Genomic DNA, 19,753 nt, shown 5'->3' with positions numbered 1-19,753 from the left:
CAAAAAAAGGAAGAAATAAATAATAAATATATAAGAAAATTAATAAACAGGGACATGAATAAAAACAGAAATAGATAATATACATTTGGAAATAAATAAATATCAAAAAAAAGAACGCAAAAACAGTAATTTGAAAAATTCGTATTTTTGGAAAACGAGAAATATAACAAATGGAAATGGAATAAATACAAAAATTATGTATTATTTTTCTATTTCTGTGGATATTTTTTTGTTTTCAAATTAACCTGCACACTTAATTGATAATTGAGGCTTTTATTTCCACATTTATTTCTTTATAAGTTCATTTACTGAGTCATTATTTTATCATAATGGCAGCCTTAGTCCTCCATAAAGCAGAAGATGAAGTAAGTGGTGATGTTGCTAAGGATTGCAGGTTGACCTCCGACCTTTTCTCTGCGTATCAGTTCGAAGGCGGCCAGCAGCTCGCCGGCGTTCTTGTCCCCTTGGCGAATCGGGAACCAGGCCAGCTGGGGGGAGGTGGTGAGGGTGGGCTGGCACACACAGCGGCCCATGAACTCATCTGCGCCCTGGACATTTAAAAACACACGTGTTTTAACATTTCTCTTGACATGGAAGTTAGAAGCTAGAAAAATAAAATACTCAGACTTCCGACACTCACGTATGTGTCCTGATCGTAAAGCTCCACCACCACGTTGGGCGGATTGGCCATCGTGGCCTCGGGGTTGCCACAAATCTCCACCTCATAGAAGATGAGCGTCTGGTCCCAGGTGGGATTCAGAGTGTTACGCACCGTCACTGTTTTCTGGGACTGATGGAGGAACGACACAATGGCGTACGGGTCTGAGGACAAACACAACACAAGTAGTTTTCAGGGTGTGTTTTCTCGTTAGGGTCCTCGCATGGAATTATTATTCTTCCTCCAAATGAATTGCCTTTTTGGGAGGCTTATCATACTCAAAAATTCTTTGCACATATATCACATCTGGCAAAACATAACCATATTTGAAGGGTCTCGAGCTCAGGAGCAAATAAATGGCTCAGTAGCGCACCCTACACTCTTTTGATGATGCAGCCCCCAAAGCTGGTTTGACCGACGTGTATGAAACTTGGTAGGCATATGTAACGTCCCAAGATGTACAAAAAAGCCTCTTGGAGCCATTCTCTAAACCAAACAGGAAGTCGGCCATTTTGAATTTACTGTGAAATTTTTGTGCATTTTTGGCCATTTCCAGGGGTTGTACTTTAATGAACTAGTGCTAGAGATTTTATCACATCGACTTCAAACTGTCTGTCCGCCACAAAACAGGAAGTGGTTTATAACTCCAGCATACGTGATCCAATCTTCCCCAAACTTCACAGGGTTAATGATAGTCCTGCCCTGAACACATCTACATGTCAGTAATTAGTGATAGTTATAGCGCCCCCTACTGGTAACAGGAAATTACATGTTTTATACTTTGATGAATATCTCCTACAAAGTTGACCACATCCACCTCAAACTTGGTCAATACAGCCTTAAGACCTTGATGATGCTTTATTGTGGAAACTGTGAGTTTTCGTCAAACAGTGTTGCCATGAGGGCGGGGCAAAGGTCAACGTTACGCCAAAACACAACAATTGGCATTAACTTAAGTGTAGCTTCGTTCAATCTACCTGAAACTTCACATGCTCCTTAATAGTCAAACAAACTACAGTAGACTGTAGAAACAACAGTCACTGTAAAGTGAAAGATGCATGTCAAAACAAAAGGAGGGTAGGTAAAGTCTCCATTTGCCTGATAATTTGAAGCCTAAACTGGCAGTGAACAGATCCTGGGTCAGTTTGAAGCAGGCACTTGAACGCCTCAGTTGAAGCTGCCGTCCTCAGATGCAGAGTACAGGATGAGGTTATAGCTGGAACGAGGGAACGCATTCTTAACGTGCGTCCTCACAAGTATAGCAGGACAAACTCATGCGTGTGTGTCCAAACTGTCCCGGCGTCCCACATAGTGACATCAGCAGCTTGGGAATGCCGAGCTTGAGACGGAAGGCTGGGAACGCCGCTCGGAGAAGTTTGTTATTCCAGGTCACAACAACTCTCCTCCACGTTAACACACACACACACACACACACACACACACGCACACAACTTACAATGTGGGCACATGCATAACAGCACACATATATGTACAGTTACACACACACACACACACACACATACACACACAGTGAGTAGTTTGTTATTTCAGGCAGGGTAAAGAGTCTCTACGGAGCCGTTAGCAATAGAGTAAACAGAAGCTAAGTTGCATTTTCCCACCAGCCCTCAATTAACCTTGGAAGTCACGCATGCACGCACGCACACACACACACACACACACACACACACACACACACACACACACACACACACACTGTACAGACACACCACCCGTGGTGACCCATTCAATTACCGTCCATTCCCAATAGCCCATTAGCTCATGTAAACAGCAATACAAACAGCCCAGGGGGGTTATGTAAGTTTGTTCGTGTGTGTGTGGAGGGGAAGCAGCAGCAGCAGCCGGGGCCCTGGGAGACACAGGGGTCCATAAACACAACGAAGACTGGGAAGAGAGAGAGTTAGTAGAGGAGGAGAAAGACGGAGAGATGGAGGACATGAATCATGAGGGACAGGGAGCGAGAGAGATAGAATGGGAAAGGAGAGGAAGAGGAAAAATAATGAGAAGATATCTAAATGTGGAAACTTAGCTCATTACCAAAAATACATTTAAAAAAGACGGAAGTAAAGAAAGAAAGAACGAAAGAATGTAGATGGGCACTTGGAGAGGGCAGACCTCCATCAAGTCTGACTGTCCAGTCCTCTATGGCCATGATCACACAGAGATGCGTCACCACTTGTCAGCAAACCAAATTTTTCCTATAGTACACAGCGTGTGGTGTGTGCTACTCTCTTGCACAGCAACTCACGGTTTTCTGGCTGCTTTTAGACGCACATGAAAGTTCTCAACTTTTCAGCACAAGGCGCAGAATCTCACCGTTTGACAGTGTCAATCAAATCAAGCAAGAGGTGAGATTTACTGGTGTTTTGATGCCATTAGAGGAAAGGTTGATACTAATGGTATTTAAGTACGATGGAGGTCACCCCATTATGTAAATAGTAATCGACAAGCAACCAGGTGGATCTCTCTGGTAATTTTAGCCCGTTTCCATCACACTTTCGGTATGGTACCTTTGGAACCAACAGTAACCCTTCAGTCATGGTACCTAGACCCGAGTGTTTCCACTGCAAACATTACCCTTAAATGTGGGCGGGGTTGTTGTCACTCAGTGCTCCGTCCAGCACTCACTGTATTTCCTCCTTTATCAGTCTGCACCTCGTTTATCATCCACAGAGTGAGGCTGAACAAAATAAAACAGGCTGCAGTGAGAGTCTCTCTCCATGGGATATTTAAAAACAGCAGCTTTGTGCATTTAGTCCTTCTCAGGCAAGCTCAGGGGTTTAGTGTTGCTGGAGCCCACAGGAACAACACTCCACGATGCTTTTTTTTCATCAAGCGAGGATTAGAATATATGGCGTTCACATAATACGGTCAAAATTAATACATATAAACGCTTGAAGATCCACTCATTACTAAAAGTGTCTGTCATATAAAAACTAAAGTGATGGTCAAAGTTGTCACAGTGAAATTTAAGGTGTGCTGATGGATTCACGTCATCAACTCATGCATTGAGTAACATTGCAAGTTAATGTTCCACCTTAAAAGTCTCCGGCAGTCGGCCCAGTGAATGAAGTTATTTGTTCTCAGACTCCAGCTGCTGTGAGAGGCAGCAAAACATCCTTTCATTTTATAGTTACAGTTCACTAATAAAACTCTCCACAGTATGAACAGTGGTTACATGAGCCTCAAAACCAGACACAACTCAGCCCTGAGCAGAGTGACCATCCTCTACTGACCAATCAGACTGCAGTGTTCACAGCTCCACCTTTTAGTACCACATCTGTGTGCTAGGTACCCCAACAGAGGGGGGACCAAACATGGGGACGATACGGAACGGTTCCAGTGGTACCATCCACAACTTTTCACAGTGGAAACAGAAAAAAGTGTACTGTGTACTGTGGAAACAGGGCTTATGATGCCATTTACTATGACCAAAAACACGAACTCCTTGGCAAAGGTCAGAAAGAAAGAACTCAAATTTGCGTCACTGACCAACAGCATTGACTTCTGAAGGGACGGAGAGTCTGAGCGTCCAACACAGAGGAAGCTATCATAAGCCATGCAAGCATTTAGACACACAGAGCCAGATTGGCGAGTTGATCCGAGGTGCCCAATTTTTCGACTTGTAGGGTAGTCATATTGGCGGAATCCTTAAGTTTAAACAGACAGAGGCGGCCTTCCGCAACGGGAGGAGCTGTTGAGGACTTGTGGGAGGAGCTGTTCATGATGCCGCATGTGCGACCCACTGGTGTTGGATAAACAGGAAACAGCTAATAGCAGGAATAAGCGAGCAGCTAGTAGCAAGAGGGAAACACAAACCTGACAGACACTGTAAAGATGAGCAACTGGGGAGACAAGGAATTGCGCGCCCTCCTTGTCCTCGCAAACAAAGAGGCCATTAACTGTCAGGTGACGGGAACGGTGAAGAACGGGCCGACTTACGAGAGAATCGCTGCAATTTGCTGCACTCTCCGATTTTGTTTTTATACTGCCAATGCTGAAAGAAGACTGATTGGGCTTTCATGCAAATTTGCACAATTCCTATCTAAAAAGGGCTACAGCTTATTAGCACCATCCACTTTTATTTAACCCTGTGCTGGAGTAAAAACTGCTCCACAAAGGACGAATGGTTTCCAGACAGTTCTGAGACAAGAGCCCAAGCGTTGAAACACAGACAGACAGACAGACCGACAGGAGGAAAGAGGTTCAGACACATAGAAATAAAGACAGACGGATACACCGATAAAAGAAAGACAGAGAAAGAAAGATCTCCGACTCAGTCTTTAATCACGGCCGCCCAGACGCCGTATAACACTAGATTAACACACAACTGAAGCCCATCCATCAACTCTACTCATCCGTTACACTGTGTGTGTGTGTGTGTGTGTGTGTCTAACCCTCTCTTTAACCAGCCTCCCTCCATCATCTATCATTTCTCTCTTCCTCCGTCTATTCATCCCTCTGTTATTTAAAGCCTCGTCTCTGTTTTTACATCTGAGTCTGCGGTGGGTTTCTGATTAACGAACACACACAGTAGCCGGAGTTTCCATGACCTTCTTCAGATAAAAGAAAAACATTTTCTTGTTTTCTTTCTTTGCCCTCTCTTTGTGTGTCACTCCTCCTTTCTGTAACTTCACTCTCTCCTCTTTCTCTCAGTGCTACAGTGCAGTAACAACAACCTCTGTTAGTAATCTGGGTATTTTTGAAATTAAATCTGTGTGTGGGTATATAAAACACAGTAACACAATTTGATATTAAAGATACTGTCAAGACTCTGAGCTGCCTGAGAGAATAAAAGCAAAATTTCTAAATGTTCATGCTTTGCAACTCTTGGCAACAGTGGCGGTCCGAGCACATTTGGTGCCCCATCTCTCCAAATCCATTGCTCTCAGTAGCGTCGTGGTAGTTGAGTGGGCACCACGGAGCTTTTTGTTTGAGGGTTCATGTAACGTCAGATAACTCCGCCCATCTCCCCCAGAGAGCGGGTAAAGTGTAAGGAGGTAAAAGTAGTTATAGTGTTAGTACACATAAGACTTCCCCCATTTGTGGCGCCCCCTGTGGATGATGGCGCCCCTAGAATTCGCATATACTGCCTGTGCCAGGGGCCGGCACTGTGTGACGATTAAACCTTTATGAAATTATGTTTTCCAGGCCCCATTACACACTCACTGAATTCAGTGTCAACAGGGAACTGAGAAGAAATTTTGCCTTTCTGGGGCACTACTAGATGCTATAAGAAAAAAGTGCAGGTTTCTTTTGTCTCTGACCTAAAATTGGTCTGACATGGAAATCAAGGATAGATGACCCACGTTAGTCTGCAAAATACACAAGAAGGCTTGAATCTGACACAAGCAGTTTCATGAAGGCAGGAAGTTTAACGAAAGAGTAAAAACCTTAACTCAAACAAAAGCAAAACCTAATCAGACATAAATGGATTCTGCTTCTGTGGTCACCTCCCTTCACTGCTTTCCTCGTTCCAGCCACCAGATGGCGGCACAGAGTCAGCAGATGATGAGAAAAATGTCAAAGATTTCGAGCACAGTACCTGAGAAGCTGTCTTTGTCCATGGCCAGCAGATCTCTGGCTTGGTACAGGTAGCAGCGCAGGTGGTAGCGGGTTCCGCCTACACACACACACACACACACAGACACACACAAATCATTGTATTGATGAGATGAAGAAAGAGGAGTATGAAGGGAGCCAAAGAAGATGAAAAATATGTTGTGCGGTGTCTTACGGTCAAAGAAACAGGAAATGGTCGGTCTGTTGACTCCGAACGTGGTGGTGATGGACTTGTCGTCATTCTTGTCCTCTATACTGCTCTACAGGACGAATACAACAGAATAACAAATATCTTTATTGTACACCAGAGGGGAAATTTGTCTGTGACCCATCAAACAAACAAACAAAAAACAACAAAAACATTAAGGCGAATGAGTAGCAAGGGTTCATTTCGTTCATATATGTGCACGTTTCCTGAAAGCTTACAGATACAGAAACAGAGGGGTACCACCGGAATCACGGAGGCAGTGAAGCGCAGTTAAAGCAAGACCACGAAGACAGTTAAATTGGGCCTAAATAGCAATACACTGATCAGACATAACATTGTGACCACTGACAGTTCTGTCCTCAAAATTGATGTGTTAGAAGCAGGAAAAATGGGCAAGCGTAAGGATCTGAGCATGTTTGACAAGGGCCAAATTGTGATGGCTAGATGACTGGGTCAGGGCATCTCCAAAACTGCGGTTCTTGTGGGGTGTTCCCGGTCTGCAGTGGTCAGTGTCTATCAAAAGTGGTCCAAGGAAGGAACAGTGGTGAACCGGCGACAGGGCCATGGGCGGCCAAGGCTCATTGATGAATGTGGGGAGTGAAGGCTGGCCCGTGTGGTCCGATCCAACAGACGAGCTACTGTAGCTCAAATTGCTGAAGAAGTAAATGCTGGTTCTGATAGACAGGTGTCAGAATGCACAGTGCATCGCAGTTTGTTGCGTACAGGGCTGCATAGATGCAGACCAGTCAGGGTGCCCATGCTGAGCCCTGTCCACTGCCGAAAGCGCCAACAATGGGCATGTGAGCGTTAGAACTGGATTACGGAGCAGTGGAATAAGGTGGCCTGGTCTGATGAATCACATTTTTTTATAGCTCAGGTTGATGGCATGTGCGTCGCTTACCAGAGATGGGGACTCGAGTCATTGTGACTTGGACTCGAGTCGACTCGAGTCGCTGTTTTGATGACTTGTGACTTGACTTGACAAAAAATAAAAGACTTGACTCGGACTTGGAAGTTAAAGACTCGGGACTTGACTTGACTTGAGACACAATGACTTGAATGACTTGAGTGTTATTCACATCATGTTTTCGGTTAGAATATAAAATTAATAAATTAATTTAAAAAATAATGTTGATTACCCGGTAGGAGCGCAGGCTGAGAATGGCGTTGTCATGATTGGATCACTACCCTGTCAATCAGTCATGCCCTCTCTACGTACCTTACACGTTTATTGGAGAAAAAGGCCCTCTTATATCAGATAGGCATCAACATGTCAGCGGGAGGGGTACCGAGAGTCATCTTCTTCGGCTTTTGGAATTACCATTATTATGGCAAAAGACGAACAGCACAGTGCAAGACATGCGGCATAAACATATCGGACAGCCAGACGACAACTTCAAACTTTGTTCATCATCTGAAGAGCCATTCTGCCCAGTAAGTGTTTGTCAATTAGCTAATATTATCTGGTTAGTCGGTAGTTAGCTAACGTTAGCTTGATACGATACAGGGGTGGGTCGGTTTGGTGGAACTTGTTTTTTAATTTATTTACTAACATTAACCCCAGAAAACGTGAGCGAACATTCCGACCGGTTCATCATGTTCATCATGTATGTTTTATGAACGAACAACACAGGGTTAAATGAGCTAAATGGGTGATTTTGGCCGCTGCCTTGGTTAGTGTGTGTGTGTGTGTGTGCGCACGCACGCATGGGGGGTCATCCCTGCAAAGTAAACATTGCAGCGATGAAGTCAGTGTTTATTGACAGTTACTTATATCTTGTCTTTTCACTTTATTAAGATCAGATTCTGCAGGTAAAATTACAATAATAAGGTGACTTGACTTGGACTTGACTTGACCTATTACAGGACTTGACTTGACTTGACATAACCTGTGACTTGACTTGACTTGCCCAAGAAAAAATGACTTGGGACTTACTTGAGACTTGAAGGTTAAGACTTGAGACTTGCACATGTGTGACTTGGTCCCATCTCTGTCGCTTACCTGGGGAACACATGGCACCAGGATGCACAATGGGAAGAAGGCAAGCCGGCGGAGGCAGTGTGATGCTTTGGGCAATGTTCTGCTGGGAAAACCTTGAGTCCTGCCGTCCATGTGGATGTTACTTTAACACGTACCACCTTTCTAAGCATTGTTGCAGACCATGTACACCCATTCATGGAAACGGTATTCCCTGATGGCAGTAGCCTCATTCAGCAGCATTTTTGCCACACAACAAAAATGGTTCAGGAATGATTTGAGGAACACAAGGAGCTTGAGGTGTTGTCTGGGCCTCCAAATACCCCAGATCTCAATCCAATGGAGCATCTGTGAGATGGGCTGGACAAACAAGTCCGATCCATGGAGGCCCCACCTCGTAACTTACAGAACTTGAAGGACCTGCTGCTAACGTCTTGGTGCCAGATACAACAGCACACCTTCAGAGGTCTAGTGGAATCTATCCCTCCATGGGTCAGGGCTGTTTTGGCAGCAAAAGGGGGACCTACACAATATTAGGCAGGTGGTGAAAATGTTATGCCTGATTGGTGTATATAGTGAAAATAGAGAAAATAATTCCCCATCCACATGTCAGGATGTGTATAAAGGCCACACGGATCTCGCTGCCTCTGTTCAAAGGTACAATATTTCAACTTCCTCCTCCGTCTCCTTGTTTGATGTGTGAAATTTCTGACTCTGCCTTATAGCACCATCTATTAGATGTGTCCATACCAACATAAAGGACAATGTTTGAAACTGAGGGATCTATTTTCTTACATAAAGGGAGTATAAATGAGCCGTTAACGAACATATCAAGTTCATTAAAAATCAGCTGATGTCTATCCGTTTTTGGTTTAAAACTCATCTGTCACATTGTTGTGTTAAAAGTACTGATTGCACCTGGTATGAAGGACTTTGTACATACAGTTTTAGTTGCCAGAGGGGCTCTATAGTGCCTCCCTGAGCTCAAACTGCTTGGAGAGAGGATGGGCGCTATCTGCCAGGATCCTCCTTGCTTTCTGCCCCTATCCTCCGTAAAAAGTTGGGTCAAGGGCTTTTCTGGGTTGCCGACTATTTCGCTTGCTATCGGCACAATCCTTAAACGTTAATTCCTAGATCTACGATTGAAGTTCGCATCCCAGGCAGGAAGGTTAAAAGTGAGTGAGTGAAGTTGCTATAAAGCATTCATGAAACTCAGTCATAAAACACAGCTGGGCCTTCAAAATAGAAGACTGTCTTAATTAAAGACTCTGAAAAGCCTTACCATGCACAACATGGCCGAAAGTATGTGGACACGCATGCACACGTGTAAATACTTTTGATCTGGGGCAGATATTTGTGGTTTGGACACCTCAGCTCCAATAAAATTTGTAATGTTGCAGACAATAATTTATTTAAAGTAAAGTGCTTGCAATTGTGTGGCGACAGTTTGTGTTTTTCTCTTTCCTGTTTCATCATGACAATGTCCCCGTGGGCAAAGCCAGGTCCAGGAGGACAGGGTTTTTCCAATTCGATGTGTGATATCCTACAGAGAGAGTCCTGACCTCAATCCCATCCAGCAGCTTTGGCGTGAACTGGAGCACCAAGTGTGAGCCAGATCTGATCACCAAACATCAGTGTTGATGCTGTCGAGGCTGACTGGGAGAAAATCCCTACAGCCAGGTTCTACAGTCTGACGGAAAGACTTCCCAGAAGAGTGGAAGCTGTTTACGCAGCAGATTAAAGCCTATAGTTTTGGAATGGGAATCACATATGATTGAGATTTTCAGGTGTCCACTTACTTTTGGCCATGTAGTTTATCTTATCAGACATCTTATTGTGTCACTGTGTAATGATTTAATGGGATAAGTCTATTACAGCCTCTCTCTCACCAAAGAACACTCCAGAGCAAAGATGGCCGCGGGTCCTGTCTTCTCCAGCGGCTCCATGCGGCACCTCCACCTGCGTCTCCTGAAGCTGTCCGTCTTCCTGGGCTTCAGGTGGAACCTCCAGCCGAAGAGCGATGCGTACTCCCAGCCCTCCCTCTCTGTCTCGTCCGGACGTTGCTGTCAACACACACACACGCACACACTGAGCACTCTGGGTGTAACTTAGGCGACCTTCAGGGACACATTGCGGACTAAAGAGAAATTAACTGGAGACAGATGATGAACTGGAGACAAAAGCAGTGTCCCCCAGTTGGGAAAAAAGATGATTTTTGGGTGAGTGGTCAAGGTAAGGGTAAGTAAGGGGTTAAGGGTTGGTGTTAGGGGTTAGGGTAAATCTCCAGGAAATCAGTATGTGCCCAAAAGTGAGCAAAGTAATGAACATCAGTATCTCTCTTGCTCATTTGTGCAACTGGAACTCCATCTAGTGGCTAAAAGAGGAAACTTCAACTGCTCACATTAGATGAGAGGACATGAGAGAAGAAAAAGAAATAAGGCGGTGCTTATCTGCTGTAGCAGGCAAGAAAAGATACCGCAGTGTAAAAATACTCTGTTACAAGTAAAAGTACATAACTACAAGCATCATATATATATTTAAACCCAAAGTAAACATGATGCAAAATGGCTCGTTTTAGAATCCTATATTTAACGTAATATATTAATAGTATCCACTTTATTCCTAGCCCCCATGATCCCTTGTGTGATTTATGGGTGACACTTGTGGCATTGAACCAAAACCGGCGATATCCAACAGTTTTACAGTACTGTCAGTCTCTTTCTCTGTACCTTTCTGAGGGCGTCCATCTTCTGCTGGTCTCGCCGTCTCATTCGTATCCATCGTCGCCTTCGGTTGGTGTGGTACATCTTCTCTGCCGGCACCCACGACTTGGGACGGCGGTCCGGAGGGATGGTGATGCCATACTCCCATCCTGGTGGAGGAAGAAGTATGCTGACTCTTAACAGGTGACGACAATAACACGACAATCTAAAAACACTCTACTGCCACATGTGCAGTAGAGAGTGTGTGTATTTAAAGCCAAATGTAGTGATATAATGTGATCTGATATCATTAGGTTGTTAATGCAAATGCATCAGCTGCTGGAGGATTTCACTACCATGTATCATATACGGTCGTGTGCTTTAATCCAGTGGTTCCCAGCTTGGGGTCGGGCCCCTCCAAATGTTCATAAGATAAATCTGAGAGGCTGTGGGGTGATTACGGTTTTTGCGACCCATAACTGTTGACATTTTTTTGACTTTTCAGGACATTTTATTGAGGCATAGATAGACACACGACAAGTAACACTGCCATTTGTAATTTTTCCCTCTTAAATGTAGGGACGTAGAAGTATCACATAGCATGAAATGGAAATACTCAAAGTACCTTTAAACTGTACTTAAAGGGGATAGATGTAGGATTCATACTTCCCGGCCAGTAGGTGTCGCACTCACACTTGCCCGCTCTCGCTCCACTCTTCAATTCTACAGGTTGCCAGGTTCGTAAACGACAGACACTGGAGACAGCTAGCCAAGTTAGCTAACATTGTCCAGAAGGAAAGCGGCAACCTCTGCGTGCCACACACACACACACACGTGCCTTTTTCTGCCTTCAGCTGACACTAATGATCAAGAGCTAGACTGATGTTGATTCTGGTTTTGCTTCTCCGCTGGTCGGCTAGAATTTGCGACAGACAGCGCTGGGACGACGCCATTCCTCTGCAGCTTTTACTTTTCCTCCCATTTTTCACAGGTTTAAGTTGAAGGTTTTTTACGCACTCAATACATACATTCATTAAATTTGTTAAATTCCGTTAGTGAGCACTTCTCCTTTTACAAGATAACCCATCTGCGTGACAGCTGCGGCATATCATGCTTAAATCAAAGAACCAAAGTATCATGGGCAACAGTAGAAGTATTTGTTAAGAAAGCCAAGTGGCACCTGTGATTATATCATATTATATTATGTTATATAATCAGCAGCATCTGCGGTGGTGTGGGTGTTGCGCTGTACTGTCATGGTGAAGACAGAGCTGAGCCGGATGGCGAAGCTTTCCATATACTGGTCCATCTACGTCCCAACCCTCACTGATGGTCATGAGCTCTGGGTAGTGACTGAAAGAATGAGATTGTGGATACAAGCGGCCGAAATGAGTTTCCTCAGTGGGGTGGCTGGGCTGAGCCTTAGAGATAGGGTGAGGAGCTTGGACATCCGAAGGGAGCTCGGAGTAGAGCTGCTGCTCCTTTGCATCGGAAGGGGTCAGTTGAGGTGGTTTGGGCATCTGATCAGGATGCCCCCAGTGTGTGCGTGCGTGTACCTTGATCATCCACAGCTCTGTTGAGATCTTCGCTCCACTCCACCTCCTCCCACGCCCACCCTGGAGGACACTCCACCTCGTCCTTTGGCACAGCCTTCTCTCCATTCTGACACACACACAAACACAATTTTAGATCTACACAGATGAGTGAAACCATTATGCCCAGTTCAGACCAAAGATTTGAGAGGTGCAGAGACACACACATATTTACAGTATTCACACACACACACACACACACACACACACACACACACGTACCACGTCAGTGTAACCCTCCGGCATACCAATCCACTGTCCGCCTGGTAACCTCATCTGGTTCTCAAACACTTCCTCTGAGAAGGTCATGTGACCAGCGTCCACGTCAAACAGCAGTCTGAGGGTTTATCATCACACAGTGTGCATACACACGGATACTTTAATCCATGATCCATGATCATCTCTTATTCATTCACAAACAGACAGATACAAAACTAATGCTAAAATATGATCACTGTCCCCTGTGGACCGCTGGAGTTTAGGTGTGTCCGGGGGATTTTTTCCGCTGTGGTCTTGGTGAGAATATAGAGACAATACTTTGACCAGTAAACAACCAAAAAGTACAGTTTGGATAGTAATAGATGTGAGTATTGTGCAGCCAAAAGAAGAAGAAGAAACAACTGTAAAAGACAAACCCACACACACTTACGTCTTCTCAGGACTGATGTACCAGTCTCCAGCCCAGGTCCAGCCAGGCGAGGGTCTGAAGCTCTCTTTGGGCAGTTTGATTCTTCCAGTGACGTCACTGAACTTTGGATAGGTCAGACCTGTAGTTCCCCAGCTGCCCACCAGGGCCAGTCGGGTCTGGTTCTCATACTGCAGAAAGACAGAGGGACAGACAATTAAAGCTCCCGTGTGAAGCTTCTTTTTAAGTGTAAATTGCAAGCAGACAACTTATTACCTTTTTTAAACAGTGTGTGACGGCCCCCGCCCCCCGACTTATTTGAATATTGAGTCGTTTATTTGTTTATTTATTTATTATAGCGGCAGCTTTAGTCCTCCATATCTTACCGTCTCAGCAAAGACCGACAGTTTCCCTTCAGCGTATTGGTTGAAGTGTTTGACGTCAGTAGCCAATCCAAACCAGACTTTGACCCTCAGCTGACCGGGAAGTTTGGCCTCTCCGCCGCTGCCCTGTGGGTTCTGCACAGCACACACGGCGGGTCAGTGACACTTTATATCAGAGGACAAAATGTGTGTGTGTATGTGTGTGTGTGTGTGTGTGTGTACCTTTAGAAAGACAGTCTGCAGCTGTCCGCAGTGTTTCCCACAGTGCTGCTGGGAGAAGATGACAGTGTGTGCTGGGATGCGGTGGTACGCCACCCGGCGGTCACCCTGCAGCATCCATATCACGATGTCTGGGAGGCTGTTCTGAGGCTGGGTGAAAAAGACACAGAAAGAGAAAAAAGTTTGACTGAGGTCTGCTGATGTTATGTTTTTGGTCCAGCTTTTCTTCCTGCAGCTAATCTGGTTTGTTTCCAAACTACGTCTTCCTCTTCAACTTTTAATAACATTGTTAACATCACACAGTTTCATGACTTCTTCTACTTCACCTTTAATTCATTACCAGAAAACTTCCTCTATCAGTTGCTTGGGAACATACTGTAATAACACGCTCACCTCCTCAGCCATTGTCCTCAGCCTGCTGGCCCAGTCCTCAGCCTGCTCCAGCACCGTGGATAGCTCAGTGGCAGGTCCGTGCTTCAGAGCCTCGGCCGCCGCGACAATCTGCTGTAGGTGGAGAGTGCGAATGTGCCTCAGGGAGCGGTCCAGAGGGGTCGCGCACTGCCACTGATCCAGAGAGGGCAGCTCTTCACTAGAGAAACAGAAGTGTGAGAAAGATACGGAAAGAAATGTGTAGAATATAAGCTGTCAACAGGAAGCTGAAGTCATGGGCTTAGAGAGGGAGGACGGTACTTCAGTAAAGATTACCATAATGAAAAGAGATAAAGACAGTTTTTAACAACACTGTAGGGATGGGTATCATTAAGATTTTAAGGAAAGGACTACTCTTACCGATACCGTTACCGATACGATACGAGATGTGACAGAAATGTTTGTCTATCGGACATTGAAAGCCGAGAACAGCCTTGCTTGTGATATCTTCTCCTAATATTATCTTCGAATGCCGCATGAGCGACAGGCTGTAAACTCCGTTAAATAGTTGGTATCAGGATTTTTTCTAGCCGCTGAACGGCAGCGGAGCAAGCAACCTCTGGCCGTCGGACTTCACAGCGGATCCCCACAGGACTCTACTCAGGGACTTGAGAAGGTCTATGGGTCATTGCTGCTTTTGCTATCTGTGAGTGTAAGAGGAAGAAGATAACTGGGCTCATCGATTGGCCAGGACCAAAAATGGAAATCCATCCCCTTCAGCCGGCTTGGTCACCACAAAAACAATGGAGCAACACCAAATTTATGCATTTATGCCCATGAGACATTTTCCAACTTTTTCTTTTTGTACCTCTGCTTCTCCTGGTTCGCGCCGTTGGCTTTGATTTTTTTCTGCCCAAAATCCACTGCGCTCTACGTCACTTCCTCTCTTTGGTTCGCTGGATAATCCGTTTGCATTTCCCACTGTGAGCGAAGCGCATCAGGGTTCCCCCCAGTTTTCAAGCGGACCAGGGTTGGCTCATTTGGTCCGCACCAGAGTTCAAAGGAGCGTTCACACCACTCAAAGCATACTGGACTATCCGTGGAAGTGGACCACGGTTCCTTTAAAGCGGACCAAATAGCACCAGTGTGAATGCGTTCTTAAAAAGTGGCTGTAAAAGTAGCTGTTAGCGGCTAACTCAAAGAAGAGGAACAGTGGCCGAAAATGTGCGCAAAGTAGGAAAACAATGGGAATCAGGAGCTCCTCATACAGAAGTAATCTGCTGCTTTATACTTCTACGTGACCACCAGTGCATTAAACTTGTCAGTGACATCACAGAGTGTTTACCTGCAGTCTGTGATGATCTGATCCAACAGCTCGACCACTCGGAGCTCCACCTCCTCCAGATCACTGCCCGCCTTCACCTCCAGCTGCACCCGCTGCAGGTTCTCCTCCTGGATGGACACACATTCAGCTCGACACATTCATCTAAACACTTCATGATTTTCAAGGATTAAAACTCACATTCGTCCTTACAAAGATCCAGGGACAAGAGCACACACACAGACAGATCCAACAACACCCACCAGTCTCTCTATGACGGCCAGCAGCATGTTGAGAGCCTCGATCCTCGGTTTGATATCTTCCCACTCTGAAGACAGGACCACCACCGGCTTCACGTTTCCCCAGGGGAGGTAGTAGTAGTGGCAACCTGGGACACACACACACAGATAACACATCACATTTTGGTGTCGTAGCCTACTACAAATTTAAATAACTGACCTCACCTGGACTACACTCCACCATTCACAACCTGACTTACCGTCAAACACCGCCCTGCTGTACTGGGTGGTGGAGGCCAGAGGGAGGCAGGTGTAGTCGAACCTGTTGCCGTAGTTTCCGATGCTGACCTCGAACTGGATGGCATCGTCCACGTCCTGGAGGAGCGTGGCAGAGTAAAACGCTACAAAGAGAGAAAACTTCCTCTTCCTGAGGAACTTCTGTTAGACGGAGAGAAAGATTAAGAAAGAGGAACAGATGGTTAAAACGTTTCTTTGTGTCGTTTAAGTGTTTATAACCGTCTTCACTCTCACCTCCACCACCAGCAGGTCATCTGATGGTATGTCTTCAGTCCTCTGCTCCGGCTTGTCCACGAGTTTTGTGGTTAATTCCAGTAAGACTCGACCTCGGTACGCCACGCCCTCCCCCTGACAGACGAAGGAAGGTCTTTAAGTTTCACTATTGCTATGATCGGTTAAATACATTAATGTTATTTAACAAACATAGAGTACAATTACTGAGAAGCCTTCAACAGCCTGTGCTCCTCTGCTAGGTCAGATTTGGAAGGAAATCTGGACTGATTTACAGCACAAGACATGAAAAGTAAACTGTTAAGTCAAAGCGACTTTAATACAGAAGACAAAGACGAGTCCTGAGGAAGAAGTTAAATAATGCTTTGTTAAAGCTTCTCAGCTGTTAGGATTTGATACCTGACTTTGTGTCTTTGTGTAAATGATTGGTTACACAAAACAAGTACATCCTGATATTTCATAAATCACATTAAGCAAATCTTTGAATTATAATTTTTGCATGTTGCACATATTCTTTTTTCCTTTACAATGCAAAACAAATCTTTTCTTACATTTTATTTTTTGAATTTATGATTGCTTGAGTTTTTTTTTCCAACTTCTGCTCTTACTTTGTACACCAAGGTACATGTGTTAACGTACAAAAAAAAGTATGTAAAAAAAAACAACAACAAAAAAAAAAAACATACGTAAACCTGTTTCTGATTCCAATCAAAAAATTAACCAGGGTTGTGAGGGTCGCCTCTCCTCTCTCTCCTGATTGACTCAAGTGTGAATGGGATACCAGAAATGTAGAAAACACATGTATTAACTCAATTTAAATAACCAATCCACATTTTTAAGAAATCTACTCTGAAATTAAAATCTGCTGATCGCCAACTAATGTAGCTAAATTTGTTATATTTCTAATCATTTGTCATGTTTAACTTTAACACGTTTAAAAGGCATCTGCGCATTGTGAACATAACAGACCACAATATGAATTTTAATTATAATTTCTGTTAATGACAAGCAATATTTATGTGCAATCCTTATTGACACAAGCACTACGGGGAGTCAGAAGCAGGTGTAGATTTTGTTAGTACCTACGAAAAGATCGGAGCTACTAACATGACGATGAATGCCAAAATTAGGGCTGCCCCCGACTAGTTGACCAAATGTTAGTTGACCAGAAAGGTCATTAGACAGCAAGATTTCATTGGTCGCTTAGTCGTAGAGAAAAAAACCCCTTCAAACTCTATTAGGAGCTGCACCTTGTCAAAATAAACCAAAACCTATATGGCTGGACCATGTGGGAATTTAATTTGAAAGGACAGGCACAGGAAGAGGCCACGCTCAGCAGTCAGACAGGAGTCAGGTTATAAACCAGTCACAGCCGACAGATATCTTTCCCTTCTTCTATAAATATTTAGTCTGATAAATACGGAAAAGTTGATCAACCTATTGCCGTGCTCTTGAAAACTGGCACAAAAAATACACAACAGTAGCGCCTAGCACCCGACCTCACCTTTTCCACACAGTTAAAGACGCAGCATGTGTACGACCCCTTATTTCCAGGGCTGGTACCTGCGGTTATTCCACAGGCTAGTTAATAACATGTCGGGCAGGAAATCCAAAGTGTGGGATCATTTTGAGAAGGTGAAGGACAAACCCAAGGTGATATGTAAACTCATCTTCATTGGTCGACTACAAACATGACGTATCATGTGAAACATGGAAGTAGCTACATGCCCATTAGCCCACAGCATCATTAACAGGCGGCTCGCTCAGTGTGTGACGTGCACTTGTAGATAAAATATAGGCCTATATTAATGAAGGTTCATTAGTACGGTTTTGTATTTCTCTGTAATGTAGCACAGTGTTAACAATGTTACTGATACTATTCTTTCTCACACCTTCAACTTAAACCACCAAAATATATCATTTAATAAAGTCTATGAAAAGTCTTAGTCGGGGGCAGGCCTAGCCAAAATACAAGTAAATTTCCTCCTGTGAACAGTTTACACACAAATTCGTTCTGCTGTTTTAAGAATGAGACCCAGAAACTGTATTCAGAATACCACCAATTAAAACTGTAACAGCAAAGAGTTATTCATATTCTAAACCTGTAACCCCCCTACCCTGAAATTAACTGAAGAAATAATTAGCAGATTAATCGATAATGAAAGTAATCTTCAACTGTACATGTAAGAGCTGACATGCGCCAGAATAAACATGTTAAAAAGTAAGATGAGAAATGTTAAAGGTTTATCTCAATGATACTTACCGGCTAAAATCAGGTTCTGGATTGTTTATTTAATTATTTCCTACCTAAAATTGAAGGTTATAATTGATTGTATTTAAAAGTGAAAAACAAATTTGATGTTACTTTTCCGAGGTTGAGCGCTTCGTGCGGATCGTTGAAGGCGGTGAACTCTCTGGGGCTGCCGTACAGGTTGACAAAACAAGGACCAAACGTTGGCAGGAAACCGAGACTGTCATCGACTGTAAAGACACAAAACAACAGATAAATTAGATCAATATAAACAGGACAGAATGTGGAACGATGAAAATAAGATAAGATAAACTTTATTATCCCAAACAGACAGACAAGACCGATTGATAAAATTATGAGTGTTCAAGAAAAAGTTTCATTAGACTCAAGCCAAGATAGAAAACAGTTATGAGATGAAAGGGGAAGAAAATATACATTACAAACAGGAAGTGAAACAGTTGAATTGACAGCTGGACTGTTTCACGCAAAATAAAAGTGGCGTAGAGAGGATGGTGGACGTACTGCCAGAGTGGGCGCTCCGTGGAGTCAAGTCATCTGAGTGCGTAGAGAGGAAGGATGGTTCAGAATCACAGAGTCAGACAGAAAAGAAACGTACGTCTTTGAGCACCACTCAAACCCAAACAGATGCACTGAAGCTCTACGTACAAAAGAAACTCTGAATACCTAAAGCTAAGTCATTCAGCTTGTTTCAAGTACCTAACCTGAAACAAGGTGATGATGACAAACACTTACTGACTTGTTTCAAGTCATTAACTTGAAACAAGATACCCTGAGGTGAAGTGAGTGAAATCTTACACCACTACTTAAAATTGGGGGAAATTTAAAAAAAAAAAAAAAAGTCTGTGAAAGGTGCAACACTTTTCATCAGTACACTTAATGTGATGTTTTCAAAGACAGACAAAGAAGAACTCATGCATGTCGTCTGTATCTGGGACAAGAGCGAGACAAATGAAGCACCCCAAGGACTGGAAACTCAAGCAATGTCAGTGTTCAGCACACGAACATTACCAAGTTAGTTTGCATGCATGTCACTGAAAAAACCCAATATCCATACTTTGTTAGGTTCACAAACTACACAT

At 44.0% G+C, this 19,753-nt stretch overlaps 1 protein-coding gene across 8 annotated transcripts in view; it reads right to left on the bottom strand.

The window, feature by feature from the left end:
• dysf (dysferlin, limb girdle muscular dystrophy 2B (autosomal recessive)) overlaps nt 1-19,753 on the bottom strand; it is a 152,210-nt gene that overhangs the window by 92,015 nt on the left and 40,442 nt on the right. For 4 of the 8 annotated variants that reach the window (XM_033609246.2, XM_078164808.1, XM_078164807.1 and 1 more), the window contains exons 17-34: nt 19,176-19,208; nt 18,768-18,883; nt 16,406-16,519; nt 16,135-16,312; nt 15,899-16,023; nt 15,660-15,766; nt 14,339-14,534; nt 13,949-14,095; nt 13,730-13,861; nt 13,368-13,534; nt 12,941-13,055; nt 12,683-12,788; nt 11,154-11,296; nt 10,314-10,487; nt 6,414-6,498; nt 6,222-6,299; nt 641-822; nt 408-548 (exon numbers count right to left, since the gene is read on the bottom strand). In XM_033609246.2, the coding sequence (XP_033465137.2) occupies nt 408-548; nt 641-822; nt 6,222-6,299; nt 6,414-6,498; nt 10,314-10,487; nt 11,154-11,296; nt 12,683-12,788; nt 12,941-13,055; nt 13,368-13,534; nt 13,730-13,861; nt 13,949-14,095; nt 14,339-14,534; nt 15,660-15,766; nt 15,899-16,023; nt 16,135-16,312; nt 16,406-16,519; nt 18,768-18,883; nt 19,176-19,208 (2,339 nt within the window). The remainder of the gene's footprint in view (nt 1-407; nt 549-640; nt 823-6,221; nt 6,300-6,413; nt 6,499-10,313; nt 10,488-11,153; nt 11,297-12,682; nt 12,789-12,940; nt 13,056-13,367; nt 13,535-13,729; nt 13,862-13,948; nt 14,096-14,338; nt 14,535-15,659; nt 15,767-15,898; nt 16,024-16,134; nt 16,313-16,405; nt 16,520-18,767; nt 18,884-19,175; nt 19,209-19,753) is intronic. The other 4 variants (XM_078164806.1, XM_078164809.1, XM_078164811.1 and 1 more) reach the window with 1 other exon arrangement.

This window comes from Epinephelus lanceolatus, chromosome 22 (assembly GCF_041903045.1).
Source record: "Epinephelus lanceolatus isolate andai-2023 chromosome 22, ASM4190304v1, whole genome shotgun sequence".
Classification (NCBI taxonomy): Eukaryota; Metazoa; Chordata; class Actinopteri; order Perciformes; family Serranidae; genus Epinephelus; species Epinephelus lanceolatus.
This window is presented reverse-complemented; position numbering and strand designations above follow the sequence as displayed.